The following is a 15,782-nucleotide window of genomic DNA, read 5'->3' as shown; positions in this document are numbered from 1 at the left end:
TGACAAGTAGGATAAACTTTAAACCACCTCTTTGGACAAGATCTCAGTTCACGAGTACAGCATTGTAACTACCCAAGAAAGCTGCGATAAAGAGCTTAGATAAAAGCCTATTTTCAAAGACCTCACCTAAAAAAAGCAAATTTTTCTTGGCCTAGCCAAAATTAGGAATCCAAAACAAACTAGATAAGCCAGAAAACTGCACAAAGAATCCAGTCCCGTTCCAGAAGGCGTTAACTAAGAGCTGATTTGAGCTTCTGGGAGTGAAACTACCCGTGTAATGGGTCTTCCCAGGAAGGACGTGGAGAGTTACACCAACATAGGTCAATCACTGTGATCGCAGAAGGAAAACAGAAAACTTTCCCATGCAATAAGGGCCTATGAAGTCTCTGGAATGCTGCTACCTGCTGTTCCAACAAGTTAAAGGACAAGGTTTTTTCTGGCTTCAAGTTTTTCTTTTTCCCACGAGATGGCAGCCTAGGAACACTGTGGAAAGGTTACATCCACCTCAAAAATAAATAAATACTAGATCATGCTGGTGACCACCTTCCTTATAAACTACATTTTGGTGTTAAATTGCTCAAAATAGAGAGTACGCGTGGAATTTAAAGATGTAGAAGACTGAGAACAAATACTTTAACCAAAAATAATGTTTAGTATCAGTTAGCAGCGTACCTTCCCAAGAGAGGTGCAATATTCACTCTCCCCTAGGTTCTTAGCTAGAAAACAGAGACCCGTTAGGGTCAGGCAGGGCATTTGTGTAAGAATCCAGACTCCCCATTCCCTTGTAAACAGAGAAGCCTTCATTTGCTCACATCACACAGACCTTTTGACCTCCTAACATAGCAGATTACTGCCTTCAGCCCAAAATGGCTGGCTCTTATCATCCAGGGGTGTTAGAGAATGGAGACGTTTTACAGATGTTTTATGTACTAGGGATCCGATCTACTTCAGTCGGTAGCTTGTGACAACTAGAATGTTAAGTACCCCTTTTTTTATTTGAAGGCTGGTTTTGTTCACCTTCATAGTACGTGTATAAAAAAACCCCACAATTCTCCCAGTGAATTTTGATTCCAGGATACAGATCCCTTAGATATTCTGATCTTAGACTCTTCTACATAGTTGATCTTATGTATCAAAATCAAGTTCATAGCCTATCAACTTACTTGACCAAAACCACGTATCTTTCCCATGGCATTCGAGCCCTGGACTGCAGACATAGAATAGAATTGTTTAGGTTGGAAGAGACCTTTAAGACCATCCAGTCCAAACGTTAACCCAGCACTGCCAAGTTACCACTAAACCATGTCCCCCAGCACTACATCTACACATCTTTTAAATACCTCCAGGGACGGTGACGCAAGCACTTGGTGTCACCTGCAAACTTAGTGAGTGTGCACTCAATCCCCTTGTCCAGGTGTTGATAAAGATATTAAAGAGAACAAGCCCCAGTACCCAGCCCTTGGAAACACCACTTGTCACCGGCCACCAACTGTATTTAACTCCATTCACCATAACTTTGGGCCCGGCTCTAGCTAGTTTTTAACCCAGTGAAGCGTACACCCATCCAAGCCCGGAGGAGCCAGTTTCTGCGGGAGAATGTTATGGGAAACGGTGTCGAAAGCTTTACTAAAGTCTAAGTAAACATCCACAGCCTTTCCCTTGACATCCCGCTGCACCGTTACCACATTCCCCGCAGTTCGTCTCAGTCTTGCCCAGCAGCCTGGGTCACCCAGAGCCGGAATCCAGTCCCACGGCCAGGCAGAAACGCAGCAGCCCAACACTAGTTACCCAGAGGGTCCCAATTCCAACCACCCCCCCTTCACCAATGTTACCTGAGTAACCTGGTAGGCAATGACAAAAGAAGCCATTAATAAGGTCCACGCAGAGCCCTCCATTCTGACACGGCTGCGACTCGCACTCATCGATGTTAGTGAAGCAGGTCTCCCCTTTAAGGAGAAAACACAAATAGGCATCTTAAGTGCACACGGGCATCAGTGAAGGACAGAATCTGAATGACAACTGCAATCATAATTTTTTGTACTTTTTTTCTGTCATCTAAAAACGCAGAATTTCTTGAATGAATTTTCTAGCATGTCTCTCCAGACACTCTGGCAAATAAATACCATCACTGAAACAATTAGAGAAAATGAAGTACAGAAAAGTCAAATGATTTTCCAGTGTCATGAAAGGGAACAGTGGCAGGATCAGAACTTCTGAACCATTCCCATCTCTGCAACGGTGGGCCAAACTCTCATTTTTCTCTCAAAAAAGAATAAAGTATTATTGTTGAACCCCTCCTACCAGGGAATTTCTCCAGCTGTTAAACGCAGCCTTTTATGTGTATCTATAAATCAGAGACAGGGCAATATTTCAGCTGAACATCCATGGAGATTTTAGCTCCAAGAACAAGATATCAAGAACCCCCTCTTCTCCTACCCACTCTGATTATACAGGTGCTGTCATGAGAGGAGTCTCATCAAGGAAACACCTAGAATAGTTATCTGGGACTCCAGGGAATTAGTTTCCTCTGATGAGGAGTTTCACAGATATCCTGCAGGGATGAATTCTGCCATATGCATGAGAGACTGACAAAGAGAAACCACCTTGGCATCTGCGTAGCCAGAGGGCATTCATCAAAGCACCTGGAGGGTGCACAAGGCTGTTCCCTCAGCCCTGTGACAGGCCTGCTACACAGAGAGTGACATTCCAGCAGCAGCCCGCAGTATATTCACACAGTGTGTGAACAGAAGCACATTCCTGATACGTCAGGCTAATGCCCCCTCTCAAGTACCAGTCGTTAAGTGATTTTTGTTGCACAGATAACATTACTCAACCCATGCAGCATCTATCAGGTGCAGACAGGATGAACATTTACCGTAGCTCACCTGTAAAGCCTGGCTGGCACTGACAGAGGAAACCAGCTGCTTGGTTATAGCTGAAATTACTGGGGAAGTCAGGTCGTGTTCCGTAATAGGCTTGGTTGGAGCGCTCAAAGCACACACCTCCGTTGTGACAAGGATTTGCTGCACACTCATCCACGTCCTCTTCACAGTGCTGCCCTGTGTAACCTGCCAGGAGACATCAGGGTCAGCATCACACACAACTCCACTGGAACTAGTCTCCCAAATACTGTGGTTGCCTTGAAGGTGAGAATGAGACCCAGAAGACACTGCAGCTCACCTAGCAGGGAGTCCCAGGGTCCCCCACTTTCCCCACTATGTCAAACACAGGAGCCAAATAATTAATTTGCAGGAAAGCATTAGCTCACGATAGAAAAACACATGACGGAAAATGGCAGAAAAGCAAAAGAAAATTTTATGGTTGAGAATCAGGGTGCATTTCCCAGCAATGAGGTCAACTGGATTTTGGGATGGCCTGTAAAGGGCAGCAATGGAGCCTCACTGTTTCAGACAATGAAAAAATCACACTGGACCATGCAGTACGATCATTAATTCTTTAATTCTTCAGCATGGCAATACAGCACACGCTCTCCATTGCAGCATGTCTACATGTCAGCATAGCAAAACAGATTTCTAACCTACCTGGCCAGCAGGCACAGCTGTAGTTTTTGATTCCCTCCATGCACATGGCACCATTCAGACAGGGTTCAGAGGCACACTCCAGGATATCCAGCTCACAGTGGTTCCCCTCGAAGCCTGTGTCACTGCAGTCACAACGGTAGCTGTGGGGCAGCAAAACAGAGCAATGCATAAGCTCTTAACTTGACTGCAAAGCCCAGCATGAGGAAAGAGCCAACAGAGCCAAGCTGCCAGTCCTCATACCCACATGTGGGGCAGAGGAAAAAAACAGTTCCATCTGCACAAACTGGCCACACTAATGACAGAGCAGAAAACCCTCAGCAGTCTGAGAGTTCACACCTTACCTGTGAAAAGGTAAATTCAGACACACAGGTATGTTCTCAACAGTTACTTATGCCGTTCATGCTCTGCAAATCCCCTTTTATCTGATACATCTTTTCCTACGTTCCCTTAGGCAGCCTAAGAGTTCTGCTGCTGGGAGGGGTCCTCTCACCTACTGCCATAAATCACTCTGTTACTGCCACCGCGACCACTGGGATGTACAAAACACTAAATCCAATTCCCCCTACAGATTTCTACTCTAATTTTCACAGGTTACACTAAGTAGACCTTTAGCTCAGTCCTGGTATCCAATTGTCCAAACAACACCGATTTCTCACCTGTTAACGAGGTCATGACATGTCCCGTTGTGCTGGCACGGCTGGCTCGCACATTCATTGATGTCCACCTCACACTGGACTCCTCGGTAGCCTGGTGCACATGTGCAGGTGTAGAACCCAACATGATCATTGCACAGGGCCCCATTCTGGCAAGGCTCTGATTCACATTCATCTATTTCAGCATCACAGTTCATACCTTTGTTACAAAACAGAGAAATATCTGTGTTACAAACCCAGAAAAGTATCTCTGTGCTGCCTGGACTTCTGAGCTGGAATCACAAAAGCCATGTTATCAGCCCAAACTGGCTAGCATAGTGATCTGTTCTCATTTTGCCATAAGAATGTTGGGAACTCATGAACAGCAAGCGATTCTTACAAATTAAGGACCTTTAATTTTTATTTGCAAACAAAATTATTTTGTCAAGATTTTTGGATTTTAGTCTTCTATGAAAACAAAAAATAGTTTCCAGTACTTGCAAAGCTTTAGTCCCTTTTACTCAGGTTTGCTGAGGTAACAATCAGTCATTATTTCACAAATAGCATCCATTTTCTGAGTAAGCTATAAAATGTTGATCTTATGTACAGCTCTTAAAAATCTAATGATAGCTGTTTTGGTTTGGGATCCTTTGAGGGCAGGAAGGGCAGGAAGAGAAGAATCATAGTGCCAGTCGTTGTTATTTAAACTGTTATATATGATATAGCTCTTACAGTTTTAGTTAGACACGGTACTCTTCACTTGGGTTACGTTGCTATTAATCAATCCAGTATTCTACATTAGAGGCAGCTGCATTTTGGCTATGGGAAAAGTGATCTCTACCTGCTCCTCCAAAACATTGTTCCATTTTTTTAAATAATATTTGTAACTTGTTCTAAGATACCTAGGAAAAAAGCATTAAAGCAGTGCAAAACGCTAGTTACAGTGATAGTAGATATTAGTAAGTAATTTTATTATGAAATGCTATTAAAAATTAGGTGTTAGCAAATCATGCATTTTTGGTCCAAAGCCTCAACTTTCCCTGACAGAGTAAGTCCTGTGCGACTTCTACGCAACTCTCTTCCCATGCTATATTCCACCTCTCTGAGTTGTCCGTGGCCTGGCATCACCTCCAAACCTTAGTCATTACAGTGGCACCTGTCAATCCATCTAATCTCCCCTTCCTGGCAAAGGCTCACCACAGAGTGGACATGGCCATCCTAATCCTCATGGAATGCGGGCCCCCTAATCCGCTGCTTCAAACCCGTCAACACCCACGTAAAACTTCCTTCACCCAAATTCCAGCTGCAAGCACCAGGAAACAACCTGCTCTTGCTGGCCAATGGGGATAGAAGCTCTGCATGAAGCACTGGATCATAAGGCAAAGCCTCATATTTGACATCAGAACAACGTGGAGCACAACAAGCTTCTCCAGCTGCCTGGGTCATTTTATCACTTCCTTGGCAGGGGAGTCCCACAATCCTGAATTGAGGATTCAACATAAAGATAAAAAAGAAACTGTTTTGCAAAGACAGAATTATGCTCGATATTTAAAATCAGCAGCAATCTTAAGGCCTACACAGAAATTCTGCTTTTTTTTCTCCTTCATCTCTGTTCATTTTTATCAGAGTGAGTCAGCATCAGGGACCGCATTCCTGATGTTGTAACTTCTCCTCATTCCACTGGTAATCAGCAGCATTCCTTCACAGCAACCCAACTCTTCAAACACTTCAGTCTGTGACAAGGAGGAAGGCTGAGAAAGTTCATGTGCTAGGTGGTACCAGGCAGACGTGGGCGCAGTCTGACTGCATTCCACCCTGATAAGCAGGGCTGGAAAAGGAGAACCCCCCACTGCCTCCCTCCCAGATAACTCACAGGTGTAGATTACTCTCTGAGTCACCGTTAGCACAGATGCACAAAAAAGAGATACTTATTGTCAGATGCCAAAAAACATTGGCCGGGTGTGAAAGAGTTGGAAAACAAATCCCCAGCTAAAAGCCACTTCATTCCAACAAGACTAATTCCCTCAGAGAAATCCTGCAGGACAGGACAAAAAACTATAGGCCACATATGCAGAGATAAGTTATACCTGAAAACACTAAGTATACATTTCCTGACAATAAATCTCTTCTCTTGTATACCTCCCTTAATTTCATACTGAGAGCTAATCACACTTTGTATCTAGTACTGAAGTCTCAGACAGTCCACCCATTTCCACTCTTAGATCCCTGTCTCTCAATATCCACACCATCCATGGAAATCAAAGCCTCGACTACTGCCCAAAGCCGCAACAAGCAGCCCCACACCATTATTCACACACAGTACCAAAATCTCCAGAAATATGAGTTGTGAAACAGAGGTTTAGTCTCATAGCTGTAAAAGAACAGACTCTCAGGACAGCAACAAACACTACAAGATGTATCAGCAGCAGGCAAAGTGTGGAACTACGTGATCAGCGAGACGTACCCCAACCACCCGGCTAGTACGTGAGCGTGAAAGGTACCTGTGTAGCCGGGGACGCACTGGCACAAATAGTGATCCATCTCATTCAGGCAGGTGCCATTGTTTTTACAGGGCCGGGACGCACACTCGTTGATGTCTATTTCACAGTTGTATCCTTGGAACCCCGGCACACAGAAACAGCTATACTCATTCACCCCGGCTCGGCAGATGGCTCCATTCCGGCAGGGGTTGGAGGCGCATTCATCAACGGTGTCTCTGCAGTTGGCCCCGGTGAAGCCCGGCTGGCAGACGCAGGAATAGTCCCCAGGACCCTCGACACACGTCCCGTTATTTAGGCAGGGGTGGCTAGAGCACACAGAACTTTCTGTTTGGCAGCCTTCTCCATTCAGTCCTGTTTGGCATTTACAGGTGTATCCATTTACACTATCTACACATTCAAAACGAGGGTCTTTACAAGGGTTGCTCTCACACTCATTAATATCAATGTGACAATCAATACCTGTGAAGCCAGGCATACAGATGCATTCATATTCCAGCTGTCCTGGAGTCGCGCTGCAATTCCAAGGGGCAGGACACACGTGTTTATCGCACGCGTCATAGAGGAGTTCGCAGTTTGTGCCCGCATAGGCCACGGGCTGTGTGGGGCACGCGCAGTGGTAACCCCCTTCCAAATCCTTACAGCTCCCACCATTTTTACAGGGGGACGAGGAACAGGCGCTGTCATGTTCAGAGTATGAAGCTCCTGTCGAGGAAAGAGACTTTTTGTTAGACAGCATTTGTGGCCCTGAAGAAGAAAGTTCTTCTGCCATCACCGCATGAGATGAGATTGCAAACAAACAAACAAACAAAAATAGCATAAAGGGTCAAATGCAATGGAAACAGAGAACTTCTCCCTTCACAAAGGCAGCAGTCGTTAGCCCCTCATCCCACTGCAGCTTTCTGATATCAGAGTTATTTGTTCTGCTCCATTCCAGGATACTAGGACAGAAGCTGCGGGGTAGAGATACCCCAGACCGATTCCTGCAGAAGTGGTATGAAACATCCAAACTTGGAAGTAACGAAGTAACTCTGCAAACAACTACATAGCAGATGTTTTGAAAATGTCTATGAAAAATGGCCAGAAAGCAGAGGTAAAGCTCATGAAATAGCAAATGGTATCTGAGAAAAAGCTACCGCTTCTGGTGAGACAACGCTGACTTTGCCTAGTACTGGAAGTCAAGCAATCACTAGCATTTAGCCCTGGTTTTAGAGGCCACTGTGTAAGCAGCTCTCTGCCCTTCTTGTTGCCTTCTATATGTAACTGTGGGGCAGGTGGTGACGGCAATCAGTCTCTGGGCAACTCCTCAAACCTGCGGATGGAGAGCGGGCAATTATTCTGATGCTACCCACAGCTCAGCACCGCTGGCCCTCACTGCTAGTTGAGAAATGCTGTTTTAACGTGCCGTGCTCCATGCTAAGGGTCTGCCAGGATCACACACTACAGCATCACTTCTCAGCTGACCTTACACATTCTCTCATTCATGCCATCATTATCCCAGCCCATTTTTGGTCACGTTTCCTTGCTCTGGTGCACCTCCTACACACCCAGCAGTTAATCCGTGTCATTGGTTTTCTATCAACTCACTGCCCCACCAGCTCTTCAGTCTCTTTGTACCTGAAGGTGGAGACATCCAACTTCAGGGCCTGAAAGGGATTTATAGGAGACTTTGGTTTACAAAAGCCTGCCCCTGCCCTGACCTCCCCCAAATTCCTCCCAAAAGACTGTAGTGTTTCTAAGTCTTCTTTTGAGCGGCAGTGTTGATGGGGGAGGGAGGTGCTCAGGGATTTAGCCCCTTTCTCTCCCCAGCATCATCCCTACGACCACCCCTCCCTTCCTCTCTCATGTGATGCTGGGGAGAGTCACTGAGCATTGCACTGTCCAGCAATCTCATTATTCTGCCATCAACCCTTTTATTCTCAGATTCCCAGTCAGGCAGAAAACAAGGATGACGGAATCTGCCTGGAATTCCTGTAGCAATTAAGAGTGGGAGCCCAGGAAACTATTCGCAAAAGAGCTTTCCTGGGCAGGAGATAGGAGCCTTTGTATGTTTAATGAGTAACTGGTCCCAGCCTGCACTTTCCACAGGCCAGGAGCACAGCCTGGCACAAAAAAAGAGACCACATCCATGGCATGTTCAGAACAATTTCGATTTGCAGCAGACTCCATCTGCACAGAAATTCACATTTCAGGAGAATCACCAGGTGCTGTTAGCATAGACGGGCTGAACTCATTTCAAAGGCTACATGCAGCTTTCTGCTTCCATTATAGACAGTCTAAATGCTTCTTGCAAATAAAGATAAACATCAAATCCCTTTGCTATTTCCTGTCTTTTCCGAAGTTCTTTCACAACCAACATACCTTTTTGTACCTTCTCTATTTTGGTTCATCGTATGACTGCAATGCTCAATAATTTGTATTCGTCATTAATGCCTGCCCATTACAAAGAGATTTGGTGACAAATCCATGGCCCCAGTGTCACACACAGACCTGCAGACACAACAGGGCTGAACTACAGACAGGTACCACACCAAGCAGACACACAGCTTCACTAAGAAGCCAGAAGGCCTCTTGGCTCACCAAAAAGCAGCAGCATAGTCACACGGAGAACTCCAGCCTCACAAGGCATGCGTGGAGCAGGCTGAGAAGACTGCAGCGCAAATCACAAGAAATGAAACAATATCTAAATAATTTCAAATTATTCTGGGAACTGCAGCTTGCAGAAAATTACCCACGTGTTTGCCCTACTCAGTAGAGGTTACAGACGCATTAACAACACTAACTCCGAGATTATATCCTATATTCCCCTGTATATATTTCCCAAGGACAAAACACGCCCCTGTGTAAATATAGTACAACCCTGGTATTAATTCAGTGGCAGCGGTAACCTTCCGGCTAAATAATTCCACAGAGGAGACACCGATTCAAAACAGAATTTGTCACAGAGTGAGGTCAGAACAGGGGATTTCAGCAGTGAGAAGTGCCTACAACACTTGTGACGTCACCAGGAAGTTAAACACAGAGTCTGCAAGAATTCAGAGTACTAAATGGGTATCAAAGACTTTGACTACCCCCTAGCTTGAGAAAGAACACATACGACCTTTTTAGCTCTGATGTTGTTATTTTCATCCATCAGTCCTAGGGCATACAATAATGCAGCTCAATTTTGGAATAGATTATTATATGAATAACATATGAATATGCACCAAATGCTAAAAGCATAGTGAATAAATTAGCTTTTCCTGCTTCACAATATACCAACCATGAAAACATGTAATTCAGACTATGCTGTTTCATGAAAATGGTGAAAATCAGGTCAAAGAAGTCACTGAATGATGAGAGTTTAGTTTTCCACAAAAGTAGTTGTTGCTGGATTAACAATGACATTTGGGATTTTTCCTTTACATTTCACAAGAAGAACATTAATCAGTGATGTTTGTAAGTGAAAAAAAAAAAAAAATTAAAAAATATATTACAGTCATCCCATCCTGCAACCCTCCTCTGAAAGGAAACTGGAGAAGACTATAGTTTCTTTGAAGAATATGTTCCAGGCATTTAGGGGTGGGTTAGGAGGAACTTCAAAGGCTAACAGAATCCCATATAAAGCATTCATTGAGCTCTGTCAGGACAGGTCTGGTTTTACACTTTAATGGTAGCTGACAAAGATTTTCCCTAAAAGATTAGGTTTGTGACCTTTTGTATCACTTTAAGGCAAACAAGGTGCATTACCAGGCTTTGTTTTAATAACTGGCTTTAATAATTTTATACTTTATACCTTTGCTAAATGATCTTGTCAAAGGGCAGTTGCAACAGCAAGTTTTCTAGCCGTAAGAGAAATCAGGAATTAATGAGATATTGGGCAATCCGAGATCCCCCTGGTAGGAATTCACAGTCTCTCTCCCAGAGTGTCCTGAGGAATCTCTTACTTTGGTAAAGCAGGACAAGATGCTGTAGCACTGCACCAGCAGAGCGAGCTGTGGGAACTGATAAAAGCCAGCACAGGAGGAGGAGGTTCTCAAAGAGCTGTAGCAAGGTCTCTGTCCTTTTCTTTAAAAAACAAACCAACCCCCTCAATTTTGTCTGTTCTCCATTACCTCACACAGGTTGTGAAATCTCAGTGGTAATCCCCCCCACAACACAAGTCGCATGGAAGTAACTTCTTTCACAGCCTCCCCTCTCCATCCTGGCATTATGTTAGCGCTACTGGCAGAAGGTTTTACTAGACACCAATTATGAGATGCTAAAACAATACACAGGACAAGGAGCTTCAGTTATTTTATTGCCTCACCGCTCGTGAGATGCTGCTTTAGCATTACTCACTGGCTTCTGGTTTTTGGGTTTGTTTTTCTCAAGTTGGTTTTTTCAAAGCCTGGGGAAACTACAATAGATGCCCTCAAGCTGGGGACACACCTGATCTCATAGGAGATGCTCAGTGCTTCACTGAGAACTACCTTAAAGGTGCTTTTAATGGTCACTTAAAATTCCAACAGGGAAGTGGCAGCATTGGGGTTATCAGCCTCCAACCCCACCGCAAGAATAATTGAGCCAGAGGAATCTTCAAGTCCCTAAACCATGAGCGCTCGAAACCCCTGCCTGATGCAGTTCTCACCAGTGGGGCTGTGCTCCTGCCAATCACCCCAGCACATCTCCCGCTAGAGAAAGATACTGAGGCCCAGGGCAGAAAGGGAACTCCTCCACCTCGAGTATCAGAATAACACAACTACTAAATAAACTCCGAATAAAGGAATGGAACGAGTTATGTCTCCGTGACAACAGGAAGGCATGTGCTTATATTAGTAAATCCCTGCTGACCTCTGCTGATCTTTCCCCGTCCTGGTCAGTGTAAAGGATTAGCGAAAGGGTACACGCCGTGGCCTGTTCCCAGATCCACACACCAGGAAGCAAGACTGGGCAGGCCTGAAGAGGGGCTTTCATGCTCTTCACCCTCTCTCTTCCCCACTCTAGCTAACTTTGGAAGGATAGATATCTGCTATGGAAGGTAACGGCAGAAGGAAATCAAACCCTTTTTTAGGAAGCACCCTCAGTTACTTGTCCAGGGAATGTACAAGGCTTTTTTAGATGGCTTTATGCATCCTAGGGATTTACAAGCCCCATTTCCTTCTTGACACAGAGAGATTAAAGCCTTTCTTCCCAGACCTGAGGAAAGCACCTGCTCCTAGTAATACCAGCACCAGAAAACAAGACCCTGAAATTCTCTGAAACTACTGACAAGCTCATGAAATGCTAATAATTGGCACTGATTTTTCACTTAGCCTAAAATATTCCATAATCTGTACTCCTTGTCCTGTTTAACATGGTAACGGGCACCTTTCGACAGCTGCTTTAACAGAGGGCTTTTCTACTCAACATCAGAAAATTGGATGTGGGCATGGGAAACTTTCCAAAACACCGAAGTTTGAATACAACCGCTCAGCCCCTGCCAGCCACCAGGAGCAGCTCTGCTGAAGTAGTTTGCTCCCACCTACCAGCTGCTCCCTCTCACCCCAACCACTTCCCATCAGCTTTTGTTTGAATCTCCTAGCCTCATGCTCAGGTGATGTCACCATCAGGATCAGGTATATTCAATTTCCAGACCCCAACATTTGCATGCTAGGTGTTTGATGTGACAGAGACATGTACACAGTCTACTAGTGTAAAATATTTATAAAGAATTTATAAAGGCCTAGACCACTAGACTTTCATTAAGACAGGCATAAGAAGATGTGGCTCATTTTCCCCTTGTGAGATATGCAGAATATTTACCCCCTCAAAGAAGCAGGATGCTGATTCCTGGCTCTCTCCTGCCCAGTGAATTGCTGAATGGTGCCGAATGGTGGGCAGCAATTCACAGGGCTGAGCAGCGCCAATACAATGGTCAGAGGTGTTAATAGCATTAATCAGAAACACCACTTCAGGGAATTAAACTTACTCTTAACACAGAGCAAGTAGCCAGCTGGCTTGTTTTCATTATCTGTTCACTGTTTTAATGCAGATTTGGAGATGAGACTCCTATTATCATGCTTCTAGAACTTGGAGAAAGACAGGAGTTATAAATCCATGTTTTATGATGATAGCATTGCATACATTGCCACAGCAACTCTTTGATCTCCTGTGCTTATGACACCCCAGTATTTTCCCTTAATAAACACTCTTCAGAGCTGACCTTCATGGTTTACACATTCTCTGATCTCTCAGCCATTTCCACAGATCAAACGCTGGGACAGGGGGTTTCCTGTGTATTCAGTTAACCAGATTGAGTCACAAAGCTTTAATTTCCAATTCTTATTTAAATATACTGACAATCAACAAAAGAGCTGAAAAGAGTGCATTTCTTTGTTTCCACATTTTGAAGTAAGATCTCAACTGTATGTATGTCCCAGCTAATCTCAAGAGCTTGCACTAGAGCAGATAGCAAAGTGCCAGAGAAAAGGTTTGCCTGCACATGTTCTCTCTCAATAGGTGTCCAAAGCATTTTCCAGGCCAAAGGTATGGGAATTACTTTGCTCATTGCTGGCCAGAGTTGTGGGAACAGAAATGAGTAGACACTCATTCTGCTCTCCAGAATCTCCTCTGGAACACAACAACTTAAGCTGAGAGCTGTTCTGCCCATTAGACAGACAGCAGCAGTAAAACCGGAGTCACACGCGGAGCCTGCACCACTGTCCCTCTGGAGTTTATTTTAAACAACTGGAGATAGTGTGGATCTGGCTGAAGGATGGTCTTATGGTTACAGCTTGCAACAGCCCATCTGAATAATCAGAATTTTCTCAAAAATTTCTAACAGATAACCACTTTGTGCTTCAATGACATTTAGACTCAGTCAATTAGAAATAAAAAAAAAGTAGTCATATGCCACAAAAGGGCAAGAAAAGGCATTTCCTTATGGCCTTAAGATTCTACAATACCATTATTCACTATAGTTAAAATCTGTCAGAATTCCCCTTGCAAAATAGGAGCAGGTGGAAAGACTATGGAAATTACCGCTTCCCTTGAGCTTTGCTGGCTATATCAAGATGTGCCATCCACCTGCACTCCAAAAGAAAACAACCTCCTCAGTAAATCACTGTTCCAGAAAAGAGCTTTATCCAAGACTGAAAAGCTATCAGTGCAATGGTCAAACGGCACAAATCCCCAGAAACATGCTAGCTCTCTGGCAGCCGGGTACTGCAACAACGGGCCTTCCTTTTGCACAAAACAATGCCACCATAATTGCTTCACACTCCAAACCAGTAGCTATGGTTACTAGATATAAAGGACAGTCCCGCTGCTTCCCTGTGGCCAGAGGAATTCCAGGCACTTGGAGCGAATGCACCAGACAAAGAAGCTCGTACAAAGAACAGGAAAAAAAAAAAAATCAGACAAAAATCAACACATATTTTGACTTTCACATTCATAGTCTGAGGTGATCAGAGCAAAGGAGATTTAGGGAGGCTTCAGGGGGAGGGAGGGGAAAAGACTGTTGGGGAATCAAAGGAAAAGCTGAAAACTTTCTCCAACTCTCAGAAAGTACATAAACATCACCCACTAATGTGAGAAAATGCCAAATGCAGTGTTCAGCAGATATTAGCAGAGAAAATGCACTCTGACTGTATTTTCTGTATGTTCTCCATATTTTACCTTGACTTCTTCGTGTCATTGGTCATTCCTGTCCAAGCTCAGGAATTTTACATACAGACACTGGCCTGGCATCATTGAGGAGAGGATAAGGAGACTGGTTCAATCCAAATCATACTTTCCAGTAAAGGTTGGACATGTTCCTGACATGACCTTATAATCCCTAGATAACTAAAACAGATGTCTAGGCCCAGCAGGTCTCCAGGCACCCATTCCAGAAGAAAGAGAGAAATCTGTTTTTGAGGGAGCATAAGAAATTGTATACAAGGGTGACTTTTGGAGCTCAACAACATGTTCATGTGAACTTGAAGAATCCCAGTACACTCAAGTATATTCTTTGGCTACAAAATAAGTTTTCAATGTGGGAAAAAACAAACCAAACCCAACCCCTCATCAGTGGAATAGACTCTCTTGCACTTTCAGGATGGTTCTGCTTTCTTCAAAATTTCTAAGTGAGAATACTCATGTACTGTCTTCTTCCTCCACATTTTGTACCAGGGGTAACTGGCACCTCAATGTATTAGCATACTCTCCTAGGTACACTCCTCTTTTGCCTAGATGTATTTCTAAAGCAGACAGAATGGACATAAAGTTCTGTGTTTCTTCTGTATGAGCACAACCGTAAAATTCAGAACTTTTCAGTGGAGGAAATGGTTATTATTATAGTTAAATACTTAATTACATGAAAGTGCAGACTTAGCTCTTGTGAATAAATGCATATATACATATGCACATGAAGAAAGAGAAAAGGAGACAAGAAATAAATAGAAGGAAAAACGTATCTAGAATGCAATGCCTGTTTATATTCCAGACAAGAAGTTTTCGGGCTTCAAATCTAACTGTGAGAATGGCATTTAGTTCAGTTACCTTTGCAATACACGGGCAGGTCGTGGATTTGATCCAAAGTTACTGCACAGGAGCTGGGTAAGAATCAGGCAGAGAAGACAAAAAACTTACCCCAGGACAAGAGGAAAAGTGGCAGCAGGAGAGCAGCATTGTACGCCCTGGATGCAGTTCTCTTTAATTCCATGACAAGTCTAAGAGTGGCCGTTCTAAAAACCTCAGGGGAGATGGAGTAGTTGGGGAGTAGCACGCACCGGCTCTGCCCGCATCCCGGCCGGCGGCGGCCCCTCTCCCGCCGCCCGGGACCAGCACTGACACGCTGGACAGAGTCCTCCCGCGCCCCGACCGCTGCCGGGACGGAGGGAAAACGCGGCCCGGATCCCACGGACCGAACGGCGCAGGGCACAGCCAGGACTGACAGGCAGAGCGGCCGCAGCGCCCCCAGGCCGGCTCTGAAGGCACCAGGGCTGTCAGAGGTGGTGGGGAACTGGAGAACTGGGGGGGTTCACAGTACAAAGGAAAAAGGACCCCGTGTGGGTTTTTTGCCCCTATATAATGAAGAAAAACCTGGTGTCCCCTCCATAGCCGTGAGAGGAGCTCAGAACCAGCTCGGGGACTGAGGTGGCCGAGGGTCATTGCTAGGGTGCAGGCTT

General features: G+C 44.6%; 1 protein-coding gene across 1 annotated transcript in view; it reads right to left on the bottom strand.

Moving 5' to 3' along the window:
* The window catches only part of CRB2 (crumbs cell polarity complex component 2), a 32,047-nt gene extending 16,669 nt beyond the window's left edge, over window positions 1-15,378 (bottom strand). The window contains exons 1-6 of the mRNA XM_074161198.1: window positions 15,244-15,378; window positions 6,676-7,377; window positions 4,199-4,394; window positions 3,543-3,682; window positions 2,886-3,068; window positions 1,833-1,946 (exon numbers count right to left, since the gene is read on the bottom strand). Coding sequence (XP_074017299.1) covers window positions 1,833-1,946; window positions 2,886-3,068; window positions 3,543-3,682; window positions 4,199-4,394; window positions 6,676-7,377; window positions 15,244-15,316 — 1,408 coding nt within the window. The 5' untranslated portion in view covers window positions 15,317-15,378. The remainder of the gene's footprint in view (window positions 1-1,832; window positions 1,947-2,885; window positions 3,069-3,542; window positions 3,683-4,198; window positions 4,395-6,675; window positions 7,378-15,243) is intronic.
* Between the last annotated feature and the right edge of the window lie 404 nt (window positions 15,379-15,782).

This window comes from Numenius arquata, chromosome 19, assembly GCF_964106895.1.
Source record: "Numenius arquata chromosome 19, bNumArq3.hap1.1, whole genome shotgun sequence".
Lineage (NCBI taxonomy): Eukaryota > Metazoa > Chordata > Aves > Charadriiformes > Scolopacidae > Numenius > Numenius arquata.
Note: the sequence above shows the minus strand (reverse complement) of the source record. Positions and strands in the feature narration are given on the sequence as shown.